The sequence below is a fragment of the Natator depressus genome, chromosome 2 (genome assembly GCF_965152275.1).
Source record: "Natator depressus isolate rNatDep1 chromosome 2, rNatDep2.hap1, whole genome shotgun sequence".
Classification (NCBI taxonomy): domain Eukaryota; kingdom Metazoa; phylum Chordata; order Testudines; family Cheloniidae; genus Natator; species Natator depressus.
In genome coordinates this window covers 46,877,277-46,904,691 of record NC_134235.1, presented here as the reverse complement: position 1 = coordinate 46,904,691, position 27,415 = coordinate 46,877,277, and the positions used below count along the sequence as shown (strand labels likewise).

The window sequence follows — 27,415 nt, the reverse complement described above, 5'->3', positions numbered from 1 at the left end:
GTCACAGGGTGAGATTACACCTCGAGTAGACATACCTGAGCTAGCTTGGTTTTCTGAAGCAGTCAAGCCACAGCAGTGAGAGCTTCGGTATGGACTAGCGCCACAAATTATTTCCCAGGGTACTGGGTGGGTTTATTCATTCTTCACTGAAGCTCATGTTGCTGTGGCTTCTCTGCTCCAAGACCTAAGCTAATAACACCCTGTGATTACAGTATCAATATACCCCAGGTGTAGATGTGCTGTACCAGCATAAAAAGCGACCTGCACCCTGGCCTCTAGTGCAGTGTCCACACTAGGGGTTTGCACCAAAGTAGCACTGGTACATTAAACTCCAGTGTAGACAAGCCCTTTCTCAAAGTCTAGCAAGTGGTTACTTTTATTTCCATGACTTCGTAAATGTATTTTTGGCAACTAGCATTTCATTAATAAATTCTAAATTAGTATTTTATTTGCTGGAGTGTTTTATATCATCTGCCAGAGAAACCCTTATAAAAGAGAAATGAATAGACTGCACATGTGGTGACACTAAAGTGCTAAATAAACATATAGAAGTTACTGTTAGTCCGGAGTGAACCTTAAAAGGTTCTGAAGCCCATTCAGCATTATCTAAAGCTCTTTGGTCCAATAGTTTGGTTGGAAATCTTACAAGAACAGGCTGTTGGGTATTTCCTGGTTTTGACTGGGTCTGAAATACTGTGAGAATAAACTTTCTTCTCAAATGCTGCGTTTTTGTTTTTGTCCAGAGCCAGGAAGGGCTGAAGCAGAATTTAAAAATAAAATAATAACAAAAAAAATCCACAACAAAAGTCAGACAAACTCTTTTGAATCTCAGTAAAGGTGCTGGTTCATTGTGAGCTCAGAGTAAAGGTACAGGCCAATTCCTGTTTTCAGGGTCAGCTTGCCTGTCTCTGCAATGGTTTATTTAAATCAAGCAACATAACATAGTAAAAATGCACTTGGAGTCTTATGTTTACAAGCTCTAGAGAATTTAGATAAAAAAGGCTCAGAACATTCCCTACAGCTGAAAAACCTCTGAGTGGAGCTTGTGGGAGCAAGAAATTGCTACAGGGGAATCCCCCACTTCATCCTTTGTGGGAGGGTCAGGGTTTGCTTCTTTGTGAGGAAGGCCACAGGGCTCACCCTTAAATCTGGTGGCTGTGAGGGATTGTCTGCTCAGAACCTGGTCCTTCTGCATTGACTCTGGCTCCTAGCAAGGCCTTGCCAGTTCCCAGAAATTGTGGCTTTGATTGTGTTGTGCTTACACAAACTCCTTCAGACTTGGCTGCCCCCTGAAATCCCCAAGGAAGACTGTGCAGAAAGAATACAGCTCCAGGCTGCATTATCTTTTCTGATGAATATTCTCAGGGCTAACTAAAGGACAGCACGCTTCCCATCTCTGTCACCATCTCAGCAAAGACCAGGGACTTCACTAAGAAGCCTCTGCAGGGGCAGAAAAGTGGTGCCATGGAGACGAAAGAGCCACCTTTCTGCATAGCAAGGGAGGAGTTGTGCAAGGGAGGAGGCGTAATTTCAGAATTTAGAGTCAAATGCTGGGCCTGATTCTGATCTGAGTTACTCCAGAGTAAATCCAGAGTTACTTAATAAAATCAGTAAGGGCAAGTCTATACTACCGCTTAAGTTGATCTAACTTACATCACTCAGGGGTGTGAAAAAGACAGCCCCTGAGCTACGCAAGTTGTGCTGTCCATACCAGCGTTATGTCGGTGGGAGATGTTCTCCTGCTGACATAGCTTCTGCCTCTCACAGAGGTGGAATAATTATGCTGATGGGAGAGCCCTCTCCCGTAGGCATAGTGCATCTTCACCAGACACGATGCAGCTGTGCCAATCTAGCACTTCTAGTGTAGATCCGCCCTAAATTACTTGAGTGTTACACTGGTGTAACTGAGTTTGGAACCCATCCCTTGGACTGTAACTGATACCATACCAAGTTTCACACACTGATCCAACTGTGCAACTCCCGTGGGAGTTGATGATGTGAAAATTGGACAGGCAAAACTGATATGTGTGTATCAGCAGCTGTGATTCACACCAGTAGATTGCAAGCTGTGTCTGACCAGAGGATGGTAATTAAATCTACCTGTCTTTTCTGAGGAGCCCCTCCTGCACAGCCCTGATATCAATGTGAGTTACACGTTCAGAGTGAAATTCAACACTGTCTGCTGGGCCCGGGCCAGGGCTATGCACCATGTAAACCATTGACATAGGGTTTAAATGGGACTAATGTATGTACAAGAGCTATGAACAGAAGTGAATTTCACTGATAGAGAGTATAATATGGTTGGATCATCTGTACTGTCCAGTTTGATGGGTTGTGATATTGTAAGCAAACAGACCTTTCCCCCACATTCTGGAACTAGTGAATTTCTACAGTCTGTTTGTAAATAATCTCACTTTCCATTTTTTTTTTAAATTTATGGAACACATCATGTTTCACTTTGACTCTTTCCCTTAGTTTTCCAAATCATTCCTTGTTTGTCGTATTGATGTAGATCTTTCTTTCCTTAACTCCTAGAGGCTTGTCTGCAAGGCAAGTTATTGCAGTTCGCTGCTCCAGGCCAATGGGGGGTGCGGGAAGCGGCGTGGGCAGAGGGATGTGCTGGCCTGGCGCAGCAGGGGCTTTCCCTGAACAAACGGTGGACCACAGTTGAGACCACAGTTATACAGGATGTAAACAACAAATGTGGTTTTTTTTCTTTAAGAAAAACCTGAATCAGACACAACTTCAAAAAATAATGACTTACATAATTGTAAGGAGACTGTATTCCTTTAAAGTTTCAGCACTACTGTCAAGGTTCCTTCCCCACTCTGAACTCTAGGGTACGATGGATGTGGGGACCTGCATGAAAGACCCCCTAAGCTTATTCTTACCAGCTTAGGTTAAAAACCTCCCCAAGGTACAAACTTTGCCTTGTCCTTGAACCCTATGCTGTCACCACCAAGCATGTTAAACAAAGAACAGGGAAAGAGCCCACTTGGAGACATCTTCCCCCCAAAATATTCCCCCAAGGCCTACGCCCCCTTTCCTGGGGAAGGCTTGATAAAAATCCTCACCAATTTGTACAGGTGAACACAGACCCAAACCCTTGGATCTTAAGAACAATGAAAAAGCAATCAGGTTCTTAAAAGAAGAATTTTAATTAAAGAAAAGGTAAAAGAATCACCTCTGTAAAATCAGGATGGTAAATACCTTACAGGGTAATCAGATTCAAAACATAGAGAATCCCTCTAGGCAAAACTTTAAGTTACAAAAAGACACAAAACCAGGAATATACATTCCATTCAGTACAGCCTATTTCACCAGCCATTGAACAAAAGGAAATCTAACGCATTTCTAGCTCGATTACTTACTAACTTTTTACAGGAGTTCTGAGCTGCATTCCTGATCTGTTCCCAGCAAAAGCATCACACAGACAGACAGACCTTTGTTCCCCTCCCTCCCCGGCTCCAGCTTTGAAAGTATCTTGTCTTCTCATTGGTCATTTTGGTCAGGTGCCAGCGAGGTTATCCTAGCTTCTTAACCCTTTACAGGTGAAAGGTTTTTGCCTCTGGCCAGGAGGGATTTAAAGGTGGTTGCCCTTCCCTTTATATTTATGACAACTACTGTCTCCTTTAAGGCTTTTACCCTGACAAAATCCCCAAAGAAAGTAGTAATGTTAAAACAATATCCTGTAAATAAAACACTTGATAGAAGTGAGAGAATTGCATGAACTTAGTGTCCACAACTTTTGTCACAAGAATGATGTCTCACAACATTACTGTCTGTTATAGTCTATGAAATATAGTGGTGTGGCATTCCACTTTCACCTTTTCACATTTTATATTTGACTGGTTAGCAATTTCATTCCACTTCTTCTTGTTGATGTCCCCACTAATTTGAGGGAAAAGGTGTAGTTGCTAGTCAAAAGTTAAAATGCTGAAAGGTTAAGGCAGTAATGCACATTACTATATTTCATGGAAAAGAAAATTACTTACCTTTAAGTGCTGTTCAGTGAAGAAATGCAGCAGTCATTTCAAAATGATTGTCCTGGATACCTAGTGACCTGATGTCTCAGTGTCAGATGAAACAAAACACTGGGCAGCGGTAAAGGAGGAAAGGAATGTAGTATGAGTATGCAACACCATGTTATTTATTTATTAATTCTTATAATATCTCAGTCTTAATTTTTCCAGGTACGGGGTGGGTATAGAGAGGGGAGTGCAGTGGAAGAATACATTTCCTTTCACAGGGAGATAGAGGTTCAGTGTGTTGGAGTGTGCTCCCCACACTCATCTTGAAGGGCTTAACATAGGCTAGATGAGCCAATTAATCCATCAGGCTGCAAACTGGGGGACAGTTAGGCAGAGAGGAAGGCCCTAATTAAGGGAAGCTGTTTTGTCTAGGAATAGGCAGGGCTTCTATATAATCAGGGAGTTGGTAGCAGAAAGGCTGCCACCACTCTCCCCAGGACAAGGGAAAGAAAGGGATTTGGACCTAAGAAGAAGAGTTTGTCTAGCAGACCCAGGAGATAGGATTTTAACTAGAAGGGTGGAGAATGCCAGCCTGGGACAAGCAAGGTAGGAAGTAGTCCAGGGGATTGGCAGGAAGGTTCGTGGTAGTACCGACCTTAGCTGTTGGAGACAAGGCCCCTGGGCTGCAACCCAGTGAGAGGCTGGCCTGGATTTCCCTACCATCCACTGAATGAATGGCACTGTCTGGACAGTGAACATGAAGTCTGGGCAGTGGACTTAAGGACTGTCTTTGACAGTGTGTAAGATTGTGATAGTGCCCAGAAGGCTGTTGTGACTTGGCCAGAGGGCTAAGCCATGAAGACAGGGCACATCTGCTTCTGAGGAGCAAGAAGGGGGGGCTGCAGAATGGGAGAGTGAGACTATAGGCTAAGGAACCGTGAGAAGAGAGCATCAAGCCAGCAGATCCCCAGACGCGGCCAGAAGGAGGTGCTCCGGTGGTAATTAGATGTCCCTGTGGCATTCAGACATTCTGACCTCTCCCTGCATTCTCTTGCAGCCCACTTGTCCCTACTCTTATGTGGGTGCTAAATCTGCTGGGAAGGGAGGGAGGAAGGACAGCAGCAGTGGCCTGGGATCATCCTGGATTTGGAAAATGGTGTCAGACAACAGATTATACTCTTGCCCCACCAAGCGATCTCTGATCTTTTGGAGGCAATCTTGTGAGCCCAGCACATTGTTTGTTTGGAAGATGGTCTGGTGTTTCTATTTCCTTCCCCTCTACCCCCTCAATAAAATCCTCTCACCAGCCATCTGGGACACTGGGGCAAAGAGTCAGATTCTGTCTCATTGTGGTACAGCAGGAGTTACTGCTGTAACTTTTACAGTTTACTCTCCACTGGCTCCAGATGCTTCTGGTCCTTTGTAATGTAAAGTACATTTGTTTATGTCTGAATAGTGGTGACATCATAGCAGAATTTTTGGACGCATTCTCAATCCATCACTAATTTCTCATACTCAGCAGCTGACTTCCTATTGATCCATTGCACATCATCCGTCTGTCTTCTCATTGGTTGTCCCTACCATGATGACCTGCCAACATTCCTCCCATGATAACTTTCTCAAGGTTATTTCTGTCTGTATGTCTGATGTGACGAAAGTACCTAGGTTTGCGCCTGTTAATTTCTGACAACAGAGTCCAATTCTCTCCAGTAATATTTCTAACATCTTCTCTTCAGTCCAGGAGATATGCAAGCGTCTTTACCCGCACCACATCTCAAAGACTTCAGTTTTCCTCTTGTCAGCAGCATTAGTTTCCCAGGATTCACATCTATAAGTCACTATGACAAAAATTAACCTTGTCAGCAGTTGAAATTTCATACATTTCAAGATGCCACAGTTTATCCACACTTTCTTAAGGTACGACAGGGCTGAACGACAGTCCCTAGTCATCTTCCAATTTCTTTGGAGCAGCCTCCTTGGTTGGATATTTATGATCCCAGATAGTTACATTTGTCTACTGCCTCTAAAGCTTGACCATTGATTGTGATGTCCAGTTCCATCCCGTTGTTATTGATTATGTCAACGTACATGCATTTTGTTTTTGCCACATTCAGAGATAGCCCGTATTCCTCACTAACTGTTTTAACAGACTCCCATGTTTATTTCATTGAATGGATGGTTGCAGCAAAGATTGTCATATCAGCTGAGGTCAGTTAAAAGGTGTCCACAAATGAAATCCCAGCTCCTTCGACTTATCGAAACCTTCCAGGTCTTATCTCATAATAAATTCCGAGTACATGTTGAAAAAAACATGGAGACAGAATCCACCCTTGTCTCATACCATGCACAGTGAAAACCACTCATGGTTGCTCACTGCTGTTTGCACTGTGATCTGTTGTTGACAGTAGAGACTTGTGATGAGTTCAGTGAGATGCTTTGGAATCCCCAGGTCTGCCAGTATCCTCCAAAGATGGCCATGTTGGACTGTATCAAATGTTTTGGAGTAGACCATGAAAACATAATCAATGGGTGATTATACTCCCAGCATTTTTCAATGATATTCACAATTCGATCACATGTGCCTCTTCCCTCTCTGAAACTGGCTTGTGGTGGTGGTAGTTTTGCTTCTATCATTCACTACTATCATACATGAGCTTGAATTATGTATAGCAGCAATTTACTTGCATGCAAGATCAGGGAAATGGTACAATAGTTACTGTACTTTGTTATTTCCACTTTCTTTGGTAAGGTTAGAAAGATACCCTTTGGCCAGTTGTCCAGCCAAATTCTAGTCATCCACAGATTGCTGCAAATTTTCCACACGATATCAATAATGAGGTCACCAGACACTTAGCACTTCTGCTGGTACATTATCTACTCCTGGGAATTTTCATAGTAGCACACACTACTTTCTTTCACAGGATTGATGGCTCCAGCTCCATACTCTCCTTTCTGTCTGCCACTATTGTAAGTGGCTCTGATGAGGCATACAGTATGGTACAGTAGTCTTTCCACCTGCATTTGATATCCTCTTCAATGAGGATTCTGCCATCATGATCTCTTATTATGCTTGGTCATGGGGAAAACATTTTAGAAAGAACTCTGATTACAGTAAACATGCCTTTTGTGTTACTGCTTTTTTTATAATTCTCATGTTCCTCACATTTTGCCTCCAGTATTTGCTCATCTCTCATCTTTTCATCCTCATCATTCTCTCATGCTTTTTAATCTCTCTGTTCAATTCTTTGTATTCTCTCCTATGTTCTTCAGTCTCCAAGCCACTCTCTTTTACTCTGCATCATTTTTTTGCCACCTCAAACACCTTCTACATTAACCATGTTGCGCTCTGATGCTGACTTTTTGGAATGGGTGCTTTGTCGTCATGATGCTGTGTAGAAAGAAAGGTGACCAGTTATATTACTTTTGCTACCACTATTGCACAGTTGCAATAAATCTTGTACAAAGTATATCTTGTAAGGTAGCACTGGAAAAGTTATGAGCTGCTAAGTATTATCCAGTTTAAATTCATGTAGCATCATTGTATCTGGAGTTATGAATATTTGCTATGTGTTTGTATCTCAAACACATTGTGTTCCTGAATAACACCCACATAACAAATTTACATCAAGAACAGTGATCCATGTTTGATGAGCCATGAAGGAGAATCAACTCTTCCAATGGGATCCTCCCAAAGATGCCTCAGAGAGCATGTAGACAATGGATGCCTCATGACTCAGCAAGGCATGTAGAACATGTGATCCCTGACTCCATGTTTGAGACAGTAACTTTCCATGCACATGGATTGGAAGGTATAAATTGGTGAGTGTGACATCATTCATTCCCTTGCCTCTTTCCTGCTCTACATCTCTGGATTATGTTTTCTAACAAAGAAGAGCTTTGAAGAATGGACTGAGGACCCCAATATTAGGGATGAACCAGAGAGACTTCTTACAAATTTAACATCACTGATGTTATCCTGATCTATAAACTCTGAAATAAATTGTAATGTATATGATTCACTTTAATCTCTTAATAACTCACTTCCCTTTTTTATGTTGTTAAACCTTTAGTGTTTAGTTACTGAAGGATTGGCTACCAGCATGGTTTTTGGGTAAATTCTGAAGTATATTTTGACCTGAGATGTGCGTATCGTTCTTTGGAACTGGAATAATCTAATATATGTGTGATTTCTTGTTTTAATAATCATTTATCACAGAAGTATGGTTTGTCTGGGAGGTGTATGAGGGGCTAGAGAGCCTGAAAGGGACTGTCTGTGGCTTCATAATAACTAGTATAGTATTTTGGAAGCATACATTTGTTACTGGCTTGGTGAAATCTTATGATAGAGTATACCACCAGTTTGGGGTACATGCCCTGTTTTCTGGCAGTCTGACCTGAGATTGGTGCTCTTACCTGTGTCCCATACCAGGCAACATGACAGCCATCTTCAAGCATGATCATTTTCATTTTATTCTAATGTTTATTTGGGTTGTTCGCCTCTTTCACCTCAAACCCATTCTAAAGAGAAATCATGTAATTTTTGTTTATTCTGGTTCTTCAGAAATTTGTATTCTAGTGCTATGTACCCCCTCAGTGTGCAGTGGGTTGTTCTGAAATCCCTGATGTCACATGAGAATGGGGATTACCGAAATCCTTCATTATGGTATAAAGTATAAATCCTAGCGATTGTGTAAATCTAGTACATGAAACTACATGATGTGTGATTAAAGGGTATGTACTTCTGTGTTAGGATCCTATTGGATTTGGGGTGGGCATACAAAAAGCTATGTAACGTTAGTGGTAAATTTAATCCTTTGAGGTGCAGAGATTATAGGCACATATAATGGAAAAATCAGCTGTTCTGTGCAGCGAATAGGAGAGGAATAGGTGAGAGGTCTGAGAAGCTAACTTTGTGAGCTACATCAGTGCAGCCTGCCATATGTCAGCTGGCAGGACTGACCCACAGACAGACTTTATTACCACAATCTGGAGAAGGCACATGGCTCTTTATTTTATCCTCTGGTTAGTAGTGACCCTTTCCTTTTGCAATCTATGCAGTGCCAAACCACCAGTCTGAGAGCAGAACTGGAGCATATCATTTTATTTGTCTCACTCCAGTGGTTGTTTATTCAAATTGGACTCAAAGAGGCTAGTATTGACTTTCAGAGTAGGCTCTGTTAGTGCCAGCTGTAATCCCTGCTGGTACACAATCCTTCAGTCTGTATACTGTAAGTACCAGTTTAGCTTGTGGCCTGCAGTGACAGACTGTGGAAGTGGATGTGCATATTTTACATGCATGCCTTATATTTGTACAACTCTTTGGTGTTATCATTTGAGATGGGACTTACACTTTTTTTGTCATTCCAAAATGATATCTGGCAGCCAGGAACTGTACAAATAATTCCTGTATGCAGTGTTGCTGTAGCCATATTGGTCCCAGGAGACAAGAGAGACAAGGTGGGTGAGGTAATATCTTTTATTGTGGGTGAGAGAGACAAACTTTTGAGTTTACACAGAGCTGAAGAAGAGTGGGGTTCCAAGCTGCAAAACTTAGCTCCAGATCTGTGCATGCTCAAAGTTCGGAGGTGTTAATATCTGGGGGGATTTAGTTCAGGTCTCTCTCTAATTTGTATTATTTACTTGTTTAAATCTCTGACGGAGAGTCCTCTTTCCAGCCCTACATTGGGTAGGGGTCATTTCAATTTAATCAGTAAATCTCATCTTTATTAATGTGTTTGACAACCTGTTCACTTCTAGTGACATCTTTTAAAAAACTGGGGGGAAATGGTCAGAGCAGCAGCACTATGATGATTAGCTTTACATGAAATAGATATCGGGAAATCTCCAGAACTGTTTTTTTTTTAAAATTAAATAGTAAAGATTGAAAAGAAAACAGAGAGAACACAGGACTACAGCAGAGGTGAGATGACAGGGAGAGTCTGGGAACTACAGAAAGCAAAGAAACCACATACTAAAATAACACTGCATGGAAAGAGGTTGAAGAAGCAGTGGTAGACATCACATGCAAGATCACAAAGGGTCTGTAGACAGTCATATTTTTATACTTGCCACATTGAATAGCAGTACAATAGTTGGCCCCAGGGAGTGAGAGGTCAGAGGTTCAAAATAACAGTAGTAACAATATCAATGAAACCACTAAGACTGGGGAGAGAAAATATTCTCATGCCACAGCAGAAGGTAAAGGAGACAGGAAAACAGAGCTCAGCTCACTAGAGGGAGAAGAGCTAGAATTTGAGTGCTGCTAGCATGTGTCACAAAAGTGGTAAAGATATGAAACACATATGTTGATTATTATATATGAGATGTGAAACCTGAGTCTTTCACAACTTGATTGAGATTATTCCCAGACATGTCTCTAACTTCTGTGATTCCATGAATCTGAGCCCCTTCCAGGCACTCAATAAAAGTCTGAGAAATGCAGGTGAAACCAATCTATTCATGTACAAACTGAAAAGAAACTTCCTGCTAAGCAGAACCAAACCTTTTACGTGCTAGAAGGGCTAGTAGAGTGGCAGTAAAAGAAATGAAAACTCAGTCATCCTGGTGCTGGTGCAGAATTGGAGTGGACTGTGGGAAAGCCATCCAACCCCAGAAAAGTCTAGTTGGTGAGTAGTGGTTATACCAGTTGGCCCACCAGAAAAGGCAGAAGAAGGTAGCCCTAATCTGATTGTTAGAGGATTATGTAAATAATCATAAAAATTAGCCATGGGGGAAGCCTCTTTGCTTTCTAGTTTTAGAGACACTCCCTTTCCCCCCTAAAAAGAGAGATGTCTTATCTGTAATGACTGCCATCAAGCCTTTAAAGTGTTTTCCTTTCACTGCAGCTGTCAGAGCTGCTACTAATTGACAAGCAAGTCTGAATATAGAATGATTGACATTCTTGAAGGTAAACATGAAGACTTATTATGCAGAAGAAGATGCTGTCTAGAGATGGTGGCATAACATCTGACACCGATAAGTGGTGTGTGCTATCCATTAATGACCTACCACAAATATTACTTAAAAACAAGGAATCATCTCAACAGGAACATGAATGTAACTGTTTCATTATATAAAAGCTTTGACTTTCTTCACAGGGAATGACTGGCATGACTTTGTTTTATTGCTAAACTTAGTATGAGCAAACAGATGGAATAAATGAATTGGGGAGGAGGGGAAGGGAGGAGATCTTGTGAGAGAATGAGAGGGTGGAAAGTAGGTTTGAAATATATTTAATAAAGCTGTCAGTACATGTAATTTTTGAAGTACTCAGTTTATCTGTGGTAAGCAACTCTTGCCACCTGTTGTATATCTGCCTTAAGCCTTTAACTTTGATCACTTTATATTATTTGAGGACTAAAGAGAATTACCTGTGAAGCATCAATTAACAAAAAAAAACCCAAACCCCAAACCCTCTGAAGACAACACACGAGCAAAATGCACATTGAGATTGGGGCTTGATCAATTGTTACCACATTCAAAGTATTCTTTTTCTTTGCTTTTTGGAAACACAGCTGTGAGGCGTTGACAATGTCCTGCACTTGATTTTAGTGTGAGGGACTCATGTCGGCACAACCATGTTTGTAAAGTCAGTTTTGATCCTTAATCATGTTTCTTGTTTATACAAATTAAAACAGAAGTGTATTTCACCTCTGCAGCAAATACTATGCAACCATGGGCAAGTGATAAGTGATTTAATGCATACACAGACAGTGCCTAGTAAAATGGGATCCCCATCTCAGTTTGTGCTTATAGGCACTTTTGTAATACAAATAATATTGTACTGAGACCAGCATTTTGGATCGTGAGATGGATTCCTCACTCCATGTGACAGCAGCAGCTGGATGCCCTGTGGTGGCAGCATATTAAGAGTATGTCTACACAAAAAAGCAGTGCAAGTGTCCGTCAACTCGAGCTAGCTTGAATCCTGCTCGTGCGGATAACAATAGCAGTGAAGATCGTGCAGCACAGGCTAGTGAGCCACGTACGTCCCCTATGTCTGTGCTGGGCTTGTATTACCTATGCTGAAGCCTGCACTGCCCTGTCTTCACTGCTGTTGTTACCCATGCTAACTGGATTTAAGCTAGCTCAGGTAAGCTAACCTGTGTGTAGAAATATCCTTAGGCCTTGTCTACACTCTAGGGAAAAGTCGATCTAAGCTACGCAATTTGAGTTACGTGAATAGCGTAAATCAAATTGACGTAGCTTAGATCTACTTACTGCGGGGCCCACACTATGTGACCATCGACTCCCCTTACTCTTCTCAATCCGGTGGAGTACAGGAGTCGACAGGAAAGCGGGTCTTCACTTGACCCGCTAAGTCAACCGCCAGTGCAACAATTGCCATGTGTTGATCCCCCGGTAAGTGTAGAGGAGCCCAGCAGCAGTGATGAGACACAGCACTCCCCAGGTGGAAGAAGGTTTGCTGTGACGTGGCATCCATTAGGATGGCCTGGAAAAAGCAAAGATGGGAAAGAATTATTATTTATTACTTATATTATGATAGTGCCTCAGGGTCCCAGTCTGAGACTGGGACCCAGATATGTTAGGCACTGTACACAGGGAATAAGAGATGGTCCTTGTCCTGAAGAGCTTACAATTTAAACAACAAAACAGGCAATGGATTGGAGGAAGGATATAACGTACCAGCAGAGTGAACAAAGGGATGGTCAGCAAACAGCATGTTAGTGGTGTGAATTTACTTTTTTATTTTTGTTTTGTCTTTAAAAATGTTTTGGGTGAATTTTTGTTGTGAGCTAAAAGAGACAAAGGGAGGTCGCAAAGTCACTGAAAAGATGAGGTGTCACAAGCTATCTGGCCCTTTATGGGTAGCTGGGTTTAACCACACCTGTGGTAGATTAGCTACCCAACTCCATGAAGATGGTCCTGATTAGCTGGGTGATTTTTGTAAAAGGGCTGAGAAATCATAAGTTTGCCATAAGGAGCAAGTTGGGCTTCTGTGGAAGTCTGTGAAGGAAGGTCTGAAAGGACTCCAGGAAAGGAGCCAGAGTCAGGATTCTTTCCCAGAGCCAGAGACTAAAAGTTAGCCCAGAGGAGTTTAGACTGTGAGGAAACTCCAGGGAAGAAGCCTGGGAGTCAGAGCCAGAGACACTGAAAAGTGACCCAGGACGGGGCTGGGAACTGAGCCTGACAGGTGGGCTGAAGAAAAGCCCACATGTGGCAGAAGAACCTTTTATTTGGGGATTTTGGTTGGCCTTGTTATCCTGAAAGGAGACTAAACTTTGAGATTTACCCAGCTAGAGAACTGAGCCACATGAACCACGGGGGAAGACTCTGGGAAGGACAAAACAGTGGCAGGGAGCACCTGTAGCACCTTCCCCAACAGAGGGCACTGCAGGGCAGGGATGGCCTGAGATGGATGTAGAAGAATTCTGAGCATGGAGGACCAGGAATGAGGCTGAAGGGAGGAAATTGTGAGGGAAAGGGCAGGAGTGAGTTGGTGCAAACAGCCAATCAGCAGAAGGGAAAAAACATCCAGAGTAAAAAGAAAAATGGGTTAAAACAACAAACCAACCATCAGACACTGATGATGTCCTCACTTTTGGAAGGTCCCTTTGATATGGAAAATTTTCAGCTGCTCGATTCTGTTTCCTAAGCACAGCACTGAAAACATTGCTTTCCCACCATTAACTGAAAGTTTTTGGGGTAACACCTGCTGCAGCTCCTTTTTTTTTTTCTGCTCTTGCTGGCTGAGTTTCTGTCTGGCTCCTCCCAACAGTTTCTCTCTTTCCTGAGCTAATAAGGTTGGGAGAGCACTGGGAATAGATAGGCCCAATGTCCCCAGAGGGGATGGACTCCCTGGCACAGTTCTTGGTCTGCAAGTGCAGGGATGGGAAGGAGTAACCCTGACTCTCACCTCCCCACCCCCTTTTCCTCCAGGTTACAGCTGTAGCTGCTTTCCCCTTCCCTTGCTGGCACAAAATGGGGGTGAATTACAGGTTACTTTGAAATTACAATGCAAAAATTGTCAATAAACGTTGTTAGCTTTGTTTTGCCTTACATCCCAGTGAATTCTCACATTGGGCCATCACACCTCAGAAGTGAGGATGCGAGTGGGAAGGTCACTGAACTGGGTTTCCCAGTGCATCACAATAACTGAAACAACTTTGATTTGATCTGATGTGAATATTCACAGTATTGAGTACCCCTCAAAATAACTCCATTATCTGAAAGTGTTTGCACATTAGGTTGTAGTTTTATACCTGAAGGCACTGGCTCCAAACTTCTTAAATGCTTTTACTCTGTTTGCAAAACACATCTATGAAATTTTACATGTGACTATAAGAGAGGGATTGCAAATTTATATTAAAGGACTAAACAAATATGTAGTTGCAAACTGAAAAGATGGTCCTGTATTCATAATACAGTCATCTCATTTCTTCATTTTTTTTGTACTAGTCCCTTTCTAATTCTGTATATCCCACTATCCTATTCACTCATAACTTCTGCCGTGCATTTAATCAGATTGTTCCGTCTGCTCTCTGCTAAGTTGCTTTGATCTTTTTCTAGGGAAGCTTCAGCTATTGAGAGCCAATCAGTGTGGACGACTAGTCTAAATCAATTCTTTTTATGTGATTTATTTTGCCATTGTCCTATATTGAATTTCATCTGCCTTTGTATTGGCCCATTTGATTAATTCCTCACAATCCTACAGTTTGTAGCATTTACTGACCAAAATAATTTTGTATGAATAGTGAATTTTCCTACCTTGCTTATTCACTCCATCGTCTAAATTGTTATTAAATATATTTGACAATATTGATCCCTAGATCACCCCACTACTAACTTTTCCCATCCTGAGAACTCCTCAGTGTAAGAGTATCAGAATCTAGCCCTTATTTACTTCCATTGTTTTCTTATTTCATATCTCTAATCTGAACCATAGGATGAACCATGACAGGAGTTTACAGCCCTACTCAACCTGTTGTTATCCAGTTTCCTCAATAGCCTTGTAATGAATTTTATTACAAGCTTTTAAAATGTCTGAATGACCACAAATTCTACCAGTTTTGCTTTATCCATTATAATGTTAACTCTTAAGTTAGCCCTGTAAGGATGGGTAAGGCCCCAATTTGTTTCATGTAGGCCAGACACCAAACCGTTGTCATATGATGACTGTTTTAGGCCACTCACTATCAGTATAGGTGGTATTTGGACCACTCACATAAAGTGCAAGGTGGCTGATTACTAGGCCCTCTGAGTCATTCACTCTCATGCACTATAGTATTACCTTATTTGCAAGAATAGTGTGCTTTGTTAACATGAATAATTGCCTGATTGCTAGCCAGGACAGGATCTTTGTATGGATAAGCATATTCCTTCGATATGGAAAACTGAACAATAGCTGAAGGCTGATTATGGGCTACTCCTGGCTTTTCCTACTATAACAATATCTGGAAATAAATGCAGAATTACTCAAAAGACACATCAAGTTACAGTAATCTTAATTTAAGAATTAGGTCCTAGGTGAGCAACTACTGTACTGATCAAGTAATAGTTCTTTTAAATTGCCATTTTATATCCCTCACATGCCTCCAAATATTTAATGCAATTTCCCCAATATTATTTTATTAGGTTATTTATAATGGCATTGTGAGCTTGCTAGTAATCATATTGTTGTTTAAATTCAGTCTGTTACATACAGTCAAATCTGTTGCCTAACCAAAGCCAAGGTAAGTTTGTTTTTTTTTCCAAGTATTACTGAGGCAGTCTGTGTCCCAGCTGTGTGTAGTCCAAAACTACAATTATGCATATCTTTCCTTTTTTTGTATCCTGTTATTAACTCATTCAGAACTTAGTGGCTGAACAGCATACAGTAGTCCAGCTGCACAAATGATGGAAATGTGCAGTAGACTACATCTTTTAAAACAGTGTTTCCCAAACTTGGGGCGCCGCTTGTTCAGGGAAAGCCTCTGGCGGGCCAGGCCAGTTTGTTTACCTGCCGCGTCCGCAGGTTCAGCCGATTGTGGTTCCCACTGGCCGCGGTTCGCCGCTGCAGGCCAATGGGGGCTGCGGGAACTGCGCATGCAAGCTGTGCATGACAGGTATCAGTACCTACTATACTGGCCGGTGACACTTTGGTGCACAAAACTGATTTGCATCTAAATGAGAGAGCTAAGGCAAGTGGACAAGGCAGGGACTATGCCACCTATTTAAGCATGCAAGAGCACTTTCAGTGCAGTGGGCCAGATTTTCAGCCCTGATTAAGGCTGCTTGAATTTAGCTGTGCATAGCAGCTAAAGACACAGCTTCTTAAAGATGCAACTGTGGATTTCCCCTGACAGAAGAGTCCTTGGGTAGCACAAGGACAGTTATTACCATCTTTGATACCATCTAAGAGACTGTCAGACAAGGTTGGTTTTCCTTCTAAAAACTCTCTTCAGCTAAAGGGGAAGGGAACACGTGATGCTGTTAAAAACAAAGCCCTATTTAATACTTTTCATTTCAAACACTGTAACTGTTTTCCTTTTCTTTATCTTTCATAAAAGATTAAAAGGATTTTAATGGTGTGTTTGCCATGGTTTTAAGCAGGCTCAGAATCTGTAAACCAAACCCCGGACCTTGTTTAACACTGTTTAATGTTGGACAGTGACTTGGTTATGTTAGCACCTTTGACCCATTTATTCCATATAAATTAATACAACACCCCTTCAAGTGAACAGGTCACATAAACAATAAATTTTCATGTTTTAAGAACTATAAATTATTGAAAAGGCGTCTTTGTAATTCTTTGCTTTCTCTTTCCTACAGATCAGCTTATTACAATGGTCATGCTTTTTGCAGCTGCTGTAGAGAAGCTGAGGTTGCAAAACAATTTCTGTTAAAAACGCATTGACTTTCCCTACTCCAGACTTCACGAAAATTTACCTTTTAGGCTGCAATTTTCCATGCTTGGTGTCTGCTCAAGAATTAGCCAGGAAGAATTAGCTTGGAATGCTTGAACAAAATCCCTTAAGCCACTTTAAAGTGACAAGAAGGGAAAAAATATAATAGTCCCACTTCAAAACAACTCTGACCACTTTTTTTCTATGCAGATAATTTTACATATTACTAAAAATGGCTAAACTTTATAAGACACTAAATTTTAAAAATTCCATGGATAATATTATAAGTAATTGAAGTAATACTTCTGAACATGCTCTGTGGCATCTGATATGATTTTCAACTGAACAAATCCCTTGGCTCCCACTTGTGACATCACAATGCTATTTTTAACTCGCCAGATGCCTAGCAGGCACATTGGATACACCTGGGACAACATACTTTAGGGGTAGGTGTGTCAAACTCATTCTGTGCAGAGGATGGAATTATACTTTAGTGTTGGTTCACAGGTTGGAGTTACAAAGTTAGAGTTGCATACTGTCCTTTATCCACCGATAGTGGGCTCCTTATGTGTGCAATTACCCAATCTCCACCTGCGGCCCATCAGGGCCACTGGTTGCCCACCACTGCTATGGGGGGGGCTAACCAAGGGACTGCGACTGTAATGGCTTGCAGATCCCTCTAACACCACTTCCCAGCATACTTGGTGTCAGGGGTGGGAATAGAATGGACCAGAAACTTCGGCTGAGGCCAATAGAGAGGCTTATGCATGGGCTGATAGGGACAAGCAGTTTGCTGGGCCAATGATGAGCCAGGGCTGCTCAGCCCCTCAGTGGGAGGGGACAGCCTGACTCAGACAAAGAGACTGGGTTTATATTCTTTGTTTATTGAGTGTTAAATCTGGAGATGAGAGAGAAGCAGAATAGCTCAAGAACTCTCTGATTAACTCCCCGTCCCACAAAGGGAGTCTTTGAACTGCCGTGGGACTGAGCACAAGGATCAGGCAGTTCCAGCTCTGCAGAGACCAGTGTCCAGAGTATCAGAATCTGACCTGCTGCCGGCTTCCGAGAGCACGCCAGGACTCCAGACCAGGGAGCCAAGAGAAGTATCTGTCCCACAAAGAGGCAAAGACACTGTAAGAAGACCCTTTTCTTTAAGCTGGCCACCATTCACAGCAATGCAGCACTTGTCTCTGGACTCATCCTCAACATACCATCTGCCTGCAAAGGTGCCAGAGATGGAGCTGGGGTTGGGATAAACTGAGAGTGTTGGAAGGCAGCAGATTTGTTGAGTTGTTACTGTGCAGTACTTATTAGGTAACCTAACCCTAACCCTTTCTTTCCCCAGAGTCTATTTTCTTGCTTTCAATAAAACCCCCCTTTGGTATATTGTTGTTTTTGGGTGCATCATTTCTTTGTTTCTTGTAAACTTTTTTTTCTTGTTTCTTCCCAGCAGGGCTAGCATTATTCATTTTCCCAAAGGACAGCACCACTTGTGTCTCAGGGACAATGGGTGGAGGCACCAGGCATCACAAAAAAGAATTTAGGACCCATCCCATGTACTATAGGGGAGAAGCTACTCCAAGTAGCAAGCACCAGGGAGGAGGTGAGCTGCACCTCATGGGAGGGGCTAAGCGAATATGAGCACAAGGTTGGCTTTATAATCTGTTTTGGCTGAGCAAATGATTTAGAGCTACAGGCATGAAAAGGTATAAATAATATTTGCAATGACTTAAAAGGGATTTGGAGAATTCTCTTCCATATTTTAAATTAAATAACACTTTGGTCTGAGCATCACTGAAAATAAACCTTTCACTTGCTTCTATTTACCTTTAGGTCACAATACAAAAACTCTCTTTTTAAAAAGAGAAAAAGTATAACGAGCAGTTGGGAGCAACAGAGTAAACTAAAGTACAGATAGGAGGGGAAGTGTTTGTTAATGAGCAAGGGGATATTAATTAGTGAGCATAAAACCACCCTATTTTAATTTCTGTTTCCTTGATTTAAGGTTAGTAATGAAATATTGCACAAGTCCTTAAATTGGTTGAATATCTGGAAGCATGAAATTTAATACCTTTGAGATTAAATATGCCCCTTTCTCTGTAAAGTATACTTTCTGCCAGTAGAGATTTAACTGTTCACTTTTGAGGCCTGATCCAAAGCTCTTAAAATTCAGTGGAAAAACTGAGTCATTTCAGTATGCTGTGTATCAAGCCCTTGATTCCTTTTTTTGCAGTGCACTCCTTTTCCCCACCAAAAGGCTGATCTTCCTTTTGAACATAATTAAATATGCACAATAGTTTTCCACTTTACATATTGTACATTATTTTACTTTCTCAGTCTGAATATTTATAACTAAACATTACTTTTATTTGGTTCATTTATTTTAAGAGGAACTTTTTATAGGGGAGAAGTTTGGCGCACACCAAAATGGGAAGAAATGCTCAGTTTCACAGTGCTGAGTATCAGTGTGTAAAATTTCTTTAGCTGAGAGCATTACAAAAGCTAAACCCAGCAGAGCCAATAATGAATGGGATTACTGCTAAGTCAGTACTGTAGTAATGATACATGATTTATATTTATGTGATGGAACTACTTTTAATACCCTGTGACTTTGAGATACTTTCATTACTGCACTAAATAAATAAATTGTAATTCTCATGTTGCTTCCTGAATTTATACAGTAAGTTAATTAATGTTATATTTGTAAAATGAATAATTACTGCACATATGTTTCTGACAAGATCTCAAAATGTTATATGGTGACATAATATTCTTATGGCCCAAGGCCATACATTTACAGTGTAGAGCATCTCAGTTAAATAGTAGTTGCAATGGTTATGAATTGGTTATGCCTAATGTAAAGAACAGTGTGATGAACTGGAAAACAGTATTGTGTTCACTATAGTTAAATCAATGCTCGCTAAGGCACAGTGGACCTCTCCAGCAGAAGTAATGTCTGATGTTCAAACTTATCTGCAAACAAAACAATAAATGATTTTGACTAGATATCAAATTATATAGATCGGATCTCCCAAATGCGTTACATCCTGATGTACATTAATACATTATTTTGCAGCCCCATTCTCAGATCTATCAAAGAACATAATACAGTGTATGAGACAATGAAGCTCATTCCGGACATCAGGGCTCAGCTTTCTGACGAAGAACTGAAGGAACTCAGCATGTGTACCATCAAGGAATACTGGGCAAAAGGAAGCACAGGTAGCAATGTATCTCTCATAATGATTTTTTTATCTGCCTATAAAATACAAATAGATTGCTTTTCCAGGTGCTGAAACAGATATGTTCTGTATCTCTGCATATATCACAGTCTGTTAGGGATATGCTTCTGTGATGAGACACATTCTTGTCATTCAAAAAGACTGTGAAGGTTCTGTCAAGGGTAGATTAGTTATGCTTTGACAGGAAAAATAAATTTCCATATTAAAAAATTCTGGGAAAAGGTGGGTGTTTTTTGTATTTTTTTCATTTTAGCATGAATTTTAGGCATAATGTTTAAGTTCTAGTCATACTAGAAACCTACAAGGGTGTTTGTTGTATCCATCAGCAATAAATCTGCTTCTAGCAGGACCTGCAGATTCTGAACAGTACTCAGTGACTACAAATCAGAAATACTAGCCAAGATTTTAAACAGTGACTAGTGATATTATGTGCCTCAATTTTTGGATGCTCAACTTGACCCTTTTCTAATCCTGCTCTATATTAGGGAACTGTTTTTATTCCTATAACTATATTATAGTGAGAAATGTCATTCCTACTAATGATTCTCTCCAATCCTTGAGAAGTAGAAATTCTGAAAGACCTATTGTAATTTATATGATGGGAGATACTAATATAAAATCTCTGTAGATTAGACTTTTAAAAAGTTCATGAAGTTTTTCTTTTCAAAAACTTCTAATAGCTTCTTCCAAATTAGCTCAACCCCGTGTTATAGCCATGTCATCAAGGAATGCTGTTTTGTATTGTACATCATCAGAATACCATCGCTTTGATGTATAACATTAAGTGTCATTGCTTTTATGATGGATAACACCAAGCGCCATTGCTCTGGTGATGGATAATACAAAGTGCCGTTGCTCTTATGATGTATTGTAGTGAGGGGACAGTCTTGCTGTAAAATACATTATGAAAGCAAATCACTCTGAGTTATCTATCGTCAGAGCAATGGTGCTTAATGTTATATAGCCTCATTATGGCATTGGTCTGATAATACATAAAATAAAATATAATATCTTGGTTGTACTCATTCCACAAAACAAGAGTGGGAGGAGAAAGCTTAATTAAAAAAAAATTGAGACGTCCCTTTTGGAAGTGAGTAGAGGTGTGAAAATTAGAAGTAATTGGCTAATAAATACTTTGTTTAGCTATCTTAAAATAAAGTAGTGAGATATATATAAACCATGCTATCTTTAGCTAGGTTAACTCCTTTGGCACGTGAGTTCCTCAGACTACACACTGTACCGAAAAAAGAGTGAGAACAACTAAAACTCATATCCTACTGTTATATCAGTGGTTCTCAAACTAGGGGCACCGCTTGTTCAGGGAAAGCCCTTGGCGGGCCGGGCAGGTTTGTTTACCTGCTGCATCCGCAGGTTCGGCCGATCGTGGCTCTCACCGGCTGCGGTTTGTTGCTCCAGGCCAATGGGGGCTGCGGGAAGCGGCGCGGGCCGAGGGATGTGCTGGCCACCCTTCCCGCAGCCCCCATTGGCCTGGAGCGGTGAACCGCGGCTGGTGGGAGCCACGATCGGCCGAACCTGCAGACGCGGCAGGTAAACAAACTGGCCCAGCCCACCAGGGCTTTCCCTGAAGAAGCAGCACCCCTAGTTTGAGAACCACTGTGTTATACTGTCTGGTATATCAGAAGTTAGCAATGGGATTGTATCAGTACAGGTCTAACAGTAGGCCTCAGTTTGATCCAACAGATCAATTTATTCTTAAACGTTGCATTCCAATCATCCTGTAAATGTTTGAAATAATGCATCTAAAGTGTATATGGAAATCAAAGCATGGAACTCAGAACCCAGCAGCTTACATTACAGCATTGCTGTGTAATTAACAGGCAAACTGAACTAGAATGTGAGCAGGCAGGAACTATATTTGCATAATGATGCAGAGATAATGAATAGGAAAATTTAAAGTCAAAGCTAGTGACTCAAATGATAGTCATGAAAATTGGCATCTTGATTCACTATACACATGTGAAAGAATCAAGGACTTCACTGCGAATTACTGTACATATCTTGGTCACTGGGACATTCATATTACTTTAGATTGGGTGCCCTATTGATTTTGCAACAGTTAATTCAATATCACAATGTGGTGTGAAATGGTGGCTAAAATTGCTGATCACCAAGCTGTGTATGAGATAAAAGTTAATCTTAATGACTCAGTCTGTCACATACTGCCTTAAAGACAAAGCTGTTTTGCATCAATGTGCAATCTTTTCCAGTTCTTTGAACATGGCTAAGCAACATTTTCAATCTAATCAGGTGCTATGACCCAAAAATAAACACTAAAATGATTTTATACTAAGTAAAACAGACTCAATACAATTAATACATGCCAGACATGTTTTTAATCTCAGAAGATTCCAGAGAACAGTTCAGGAAAACCATACTTTTTTCTTACACACGAACAAATTCTATAACAAGGGTTTCTACACTAATTTGCTTTCCTGGTGTCTTTTTGGAAGTACTAAAGGTGCAACATTTTCTGATTTCTATCAGAGAACTTTGACATATATCAAGGGACCTGCATACATTGAACTGCATACATTAAATCAATGACACATCTCCCATTGACATCAGTGGGTGCGGGATAAAGCCCAAAAGACCTGTTAATTTATTAATAACAGACCTGTTACCTTTCTAAGGGTTCACAACTATTGTGTTTTAATTGACTATTTTGTTACACTTTTTTGTAATATCTTATCTACTGTTCTGCATTAATCATGCTTATAAAAATAGCAGTTGTGAGGTTATATGTCACTTACTGAGTAGATGGGCAAAAGAAAATAATGACCCCCTAAAAGTTTACCTTTGATTTTCGCGTTTGGTAATTCTATGTATTGTAAGGAATATAGACATATTATTTTTCAAATTTGGGTGTGTGCTTTGCACATACATGAAGAGAGATCTCTCGATGGCCCTTTCACCAAAGGGTTTGCAATTGTTACTTTGTGATTAGGGTTTCCCTTGGTTTCAGTGGGAGTGCTTGTGGAGTTAGACTCTGATCCTGGATAGACTCATGCATATGCATAACTTTAAGCATGTGAGTAGTCCCAATGAATTCAACATAAAGGTGGCAGAATCTGGCCTTATATTTTCAGATAGAAAATTAAGAGGTGTTGGAGGCACTAATCAAGAGAAGGCCTTTGAGAATTTAGAAATGTATAACAAAATGAGGTTTGGCACTAGAAATATACTATATTATTACCTCTGGTCAAAAATACTCGAAAACAAAGGTATCCATACGGGACGGAGACACTGGAAAAGCAATAATACCAAAAGAGTCTTATGAGGTGCTAGTGGTCAAGTAACTGAATATGAGCTTGCAGCAGGATATGGTAATACAATGTTGGGCTGTTAATGCAGTCACTTCATGTCTCAGGACAGGGTGTTGCCTTTCAGGCATTACCTAGAATACTGCATAGAAATATGGGCATCTTCGTGTCACAGAGATGCTCACAAATTAAAGGGAATTTGGAGAAAAACAACAGAAATGATTAAGAGGTTGTGGGATTGATTTATGAGGCAAGATTAAATGAACTGAATCATCTACAAATATTTTAAGAATGTCAACACCAAAGAGGGTGAAAAATTAGTGTAATGGATGGAACTGAACAAAGGTTATTGAGGACTGATTGCAAACACATTTCTTGACAATGAGTGCTGGTGGGACTAATCTGCATTACAGCTAAACTATGATGACATATCCAAAGAGGCACGGTCAGCTTAATTGGTTACAAGTAATACAGCATGATTTGTGTTCACACAGCAGCTTTTCTGCCATAGTCATGTTTTCTCTCTGAACTTAGCAAATTGCTTAACTATGTTTTAGTGAGTGCCTTCTGGGACATGCTGCTCAGCTATTCCATAGAGTATTGACAGTGGCTAAGGACCATGGGAAGTTTTAAAGATCCCACTGTTCCATTTAAGATTTTGGGGATTCTTGTTAGAAAAACTAAAAGTCCTCTGTTTCAGGGGTCATCATGACCGTTTTCAGTCAGAGAGGTCTTTCTGTTTCTTTCTCTTACTGCGTCCTTCAGCTTCTGGAATTTGGTGCTTGACGTGGCACAAAACATGGAATAACCGCTCTCTGAGGTTTGCTTCAGAAAAGATACAGAGGCAAATTTTTGTTCATTTACGTTGCCAAACAGAACTATGAGGAGGACAGACTACAGAGCAAGAAAAGCTTTTTCCCCTGGTGGGACAACTTTGTGGTTGTCTGAACTGGCAGTGAGTGGCAGGGACATCTGTGGATGACTTAGCCCTCTCTTTACTTTCTTGCCCCACAAAACTACTCAGATGAGAGCTGCTCCATCTGTGGATAAGAGTAAGCAAAGTTCGTGATGCAAGAAAATTAAATTAAAAAAATTACAGCATGTACAAGAAGAGACAGGTGGGAAAGGAACAGTACTATCTCAACCTAACAGGAACACTAGTGGTGTTTCTCTACCAACTGTGATTAATGGGGACCTAACCTACTCTTTGCCGCATTGGCTGATAAAGCCGTACACAGACTATGATGCTGGCAAACAATGCTTCATCTTCTGCTTCAGTGATCCCAAAATGATTGTTGTGTGTGCTTTTGGGATACAGAAGTAGAAACAGAGAAGCCTAATAGTGAAATGGCACAACCTAAATGCCTGTGAAACCCTAAAGTCATTGCAGCTTTCTGTGTACTCCATAATATCTGTAAGCATCTGCATTTAGTCCTTCAAATTGTCACATAGGCATTTAAAATGGTATTTAGACATCCAGCTGCTGATAGGAATCCCTAAATGTGAGAACTGGGTGCCTACCTTAGCTTTATGCTTTGACCCAACTGGAGTCCTTTAACTTACCTTGGACTAAATTGAGATTGTTTAATGGTTTAAAGTATGCTTTGTACCTGCACTTCGAGAAGTCTGATAGGTGCATTTCCTAAAGTTACAAATGGTAATAAATTACATTTAAAATACTTTTGATTTAAATTTTTTATGTAAAGTGTTAAATATTCCAAATATTTCAGCCCCCAACGTTTTTGCTCTTAGATTGCATTAAGGGAGACTGCTTGTCAGTGCAATGAAACACTTAGTTTAGAACCTCAATAAAAACAAGCATTTAAACATAATCAGGATTCAAATAATATATCTGCAACGATTCCCAGCATTATGATGCAGAGCTGCTGCTGTATGCTACCTGACTTAAATAAGAATATCAGTCCTTAAATAAGAAGTAGCCCTATTGCTTGATTAGAATGTTCTACTGTCTGGGATGCTGTGGCTACCTGTCAAAAACAGATGGACCAGTTATTCTTCGATAGCTGTAAAATACCAGTGGCACAGTACTATACTGTGTAGGTTTCTTGACCTTTCCCTCATAGACCCCTCTATGCACTTTACTACTTCTTGTTTGATTTTTTCTTTTTGTATTTGGTTTCTTTTTTAAATGAGAGAATATTAGTTCTTTTGCAAACCACATACAGGTTATGAATATTCATATTGTAGATATTTTTCTAAGTTTGAATTATGTTTCTTTGTATGTTTTTGTAAATAATGTCTAGGGACTTTATTATTATTGCAAACAATACAAAGATCATGTTAAAATGAAGAGATCCCTGTATATGTGTTAAACAATCTATAATAAACTGAGAAATGAAAGTCTTGTTTTGTTTTTAATTACAGTTGTTGGAAATCAAGGTTTCTATGCCATATTGAAAGGCTCTGCTAGACCTCAAGCAAGGTGTTACAAAAGAATGCTTGGAGAAGACTTTGATTCATTATGTGTAGCAATGTCAACTGCTAGTCAAGATACTATGTTTGGTTTTTCAGGCCGAACAATGGTAAGCTATGATACAGATGCTCTATTAAAGTAATTAACAGTATAGAGAAAGCTAGTTAGGTTGTTTATATTGATACAAGAAGGAATTTTGTCAGTTCTACAGGTACATAACATCGCTCCTTCCCTTTGTTATCCTTTGATGTACTCTGCTCAACTTACCTTTAAGCTCTTTTCTTTGGGGCAGGGAGTGGTCTTTTTAATTGTCTATAAAGTGCCATTCATTTTATATAAGTAAATATTATGTACCACTATAATTATGTATGTATATAAACACATACAAAGAGAGAGAGTTCAGCACAGCCTTACTTACATAAACATCACATTATATAAACTGTCATTTACCTGAATTTATCTGAATCAGGTTCATGTCCCTTATCTGTTTCAAATAACAAGGTGTTTTCAGACAAGTAAGCTTCAGATCTGTAAAGACTGCTGGTCAGCTTTACCAAAGCAGATAAATACAGCAGAACACAGGAAGACAAGGGCTCTTTGACTACTGTACTCTGCTGAGCCTATTGGACACAGGGAAGCTGGAAGGATAATATTTATTCACAGAAAAGTTTAGTCTCTCATAAGTTTCAGTGCATCAAGCCTCTGTAAAGAAAGGTGTGTGCCCTGAACCTCATAAATGCTTAAGGGTTTCAGCACAGCAAATTTTCCCTATGTGTAAAAATACCCCAAACACAACAAAACCCCCTTGCCCTACAAAAATAAAACAAAACACACACATACCTGCATTTAAACCCATAGACTTGCTGGCTGTTTCTTAGCTGGCTGGCCTTGAGGAAGCCAGACAGTACTCTCTTGGCTCCTGAAGCATGGATTTCAAAGTCTGTGGAGCAGTAAACCCCTGGTTGGTCCAGATGTTGAGTACCCAAAGGGATAGGCTGTCCCCTTAGATCATTGGATAAACAAGATTGAACTGTACGTAGGATGGTACACATACTTGTACTAGCAAATACACACTTATACACACTTCTGGAATTAATTCAGAAGTTCCTGAGGGTACCAATATTATCCAGTATTTTGAAAGATATTTTTCTATTGCAGATAGGTCACTAATTTCCAGTCACTGACTGATATCCTGGCTGATTTCTGTTTCATAAATATTCATTTCTTTACCATCAGCAAAGCACACAAAACTCATTTCTTTGACTTCGTTGGTTATAATGTCATGGTGAATAGACAATTCTCCCAGAATAAAATGATTAGGGTTCAGTGGTCGATCTAAGACTACAGTTGTGTTATTCCAGATGATGGACTTTCTGTCAAACTATTTAAACTTAGGACTTTCCCAGGTGGGAGAGTTCCTTAGTATAACAATGCCAACATGTATTGCTAGCTGCAATGTCAGAGTATTTTTGACGAGGGCTCCAATATACTATCTATTACATACAAAAAATACCTGAAAATAAAATTGTTTAGGTTTTAAAGTCAAGCCCTTGAAGTTATAAAATGCCAGATTTTAGTTTGCCTGTGCAAACCTTAATTCCCAGCAATGGATTGGCTAGGGGGACCTGGATGGAAAAAGAGG

General features: G+C 40.4%; 1 protein-coding gene across 1 annotated transcript in view; it reads left to right on the top strand.

Annotated features, from left to right (window-relative positions):
* CNBD1 (cyclic nucleotide binding domain containing 1) overlaps positions 1–27,415 on the top strand; it is a 278,638-nt gene that overhangs the window by 124,211 nt on the left and 127,012 nt on the right. Inside the window, exons 5-6 of the mRNA XM_074942900.1 lie at positions 19,893–20,038; positions 25,725–25,882. Of these exons, the coding sequence (XP_074799001.1) occupies positions 19,893–20,038; positions 25,725–25,882 (304 nt within the window). The remainder of the gene's footprint in view (positions 1–19,892; positions 20,039–25,724; positions 25,883–27,415) is intronic.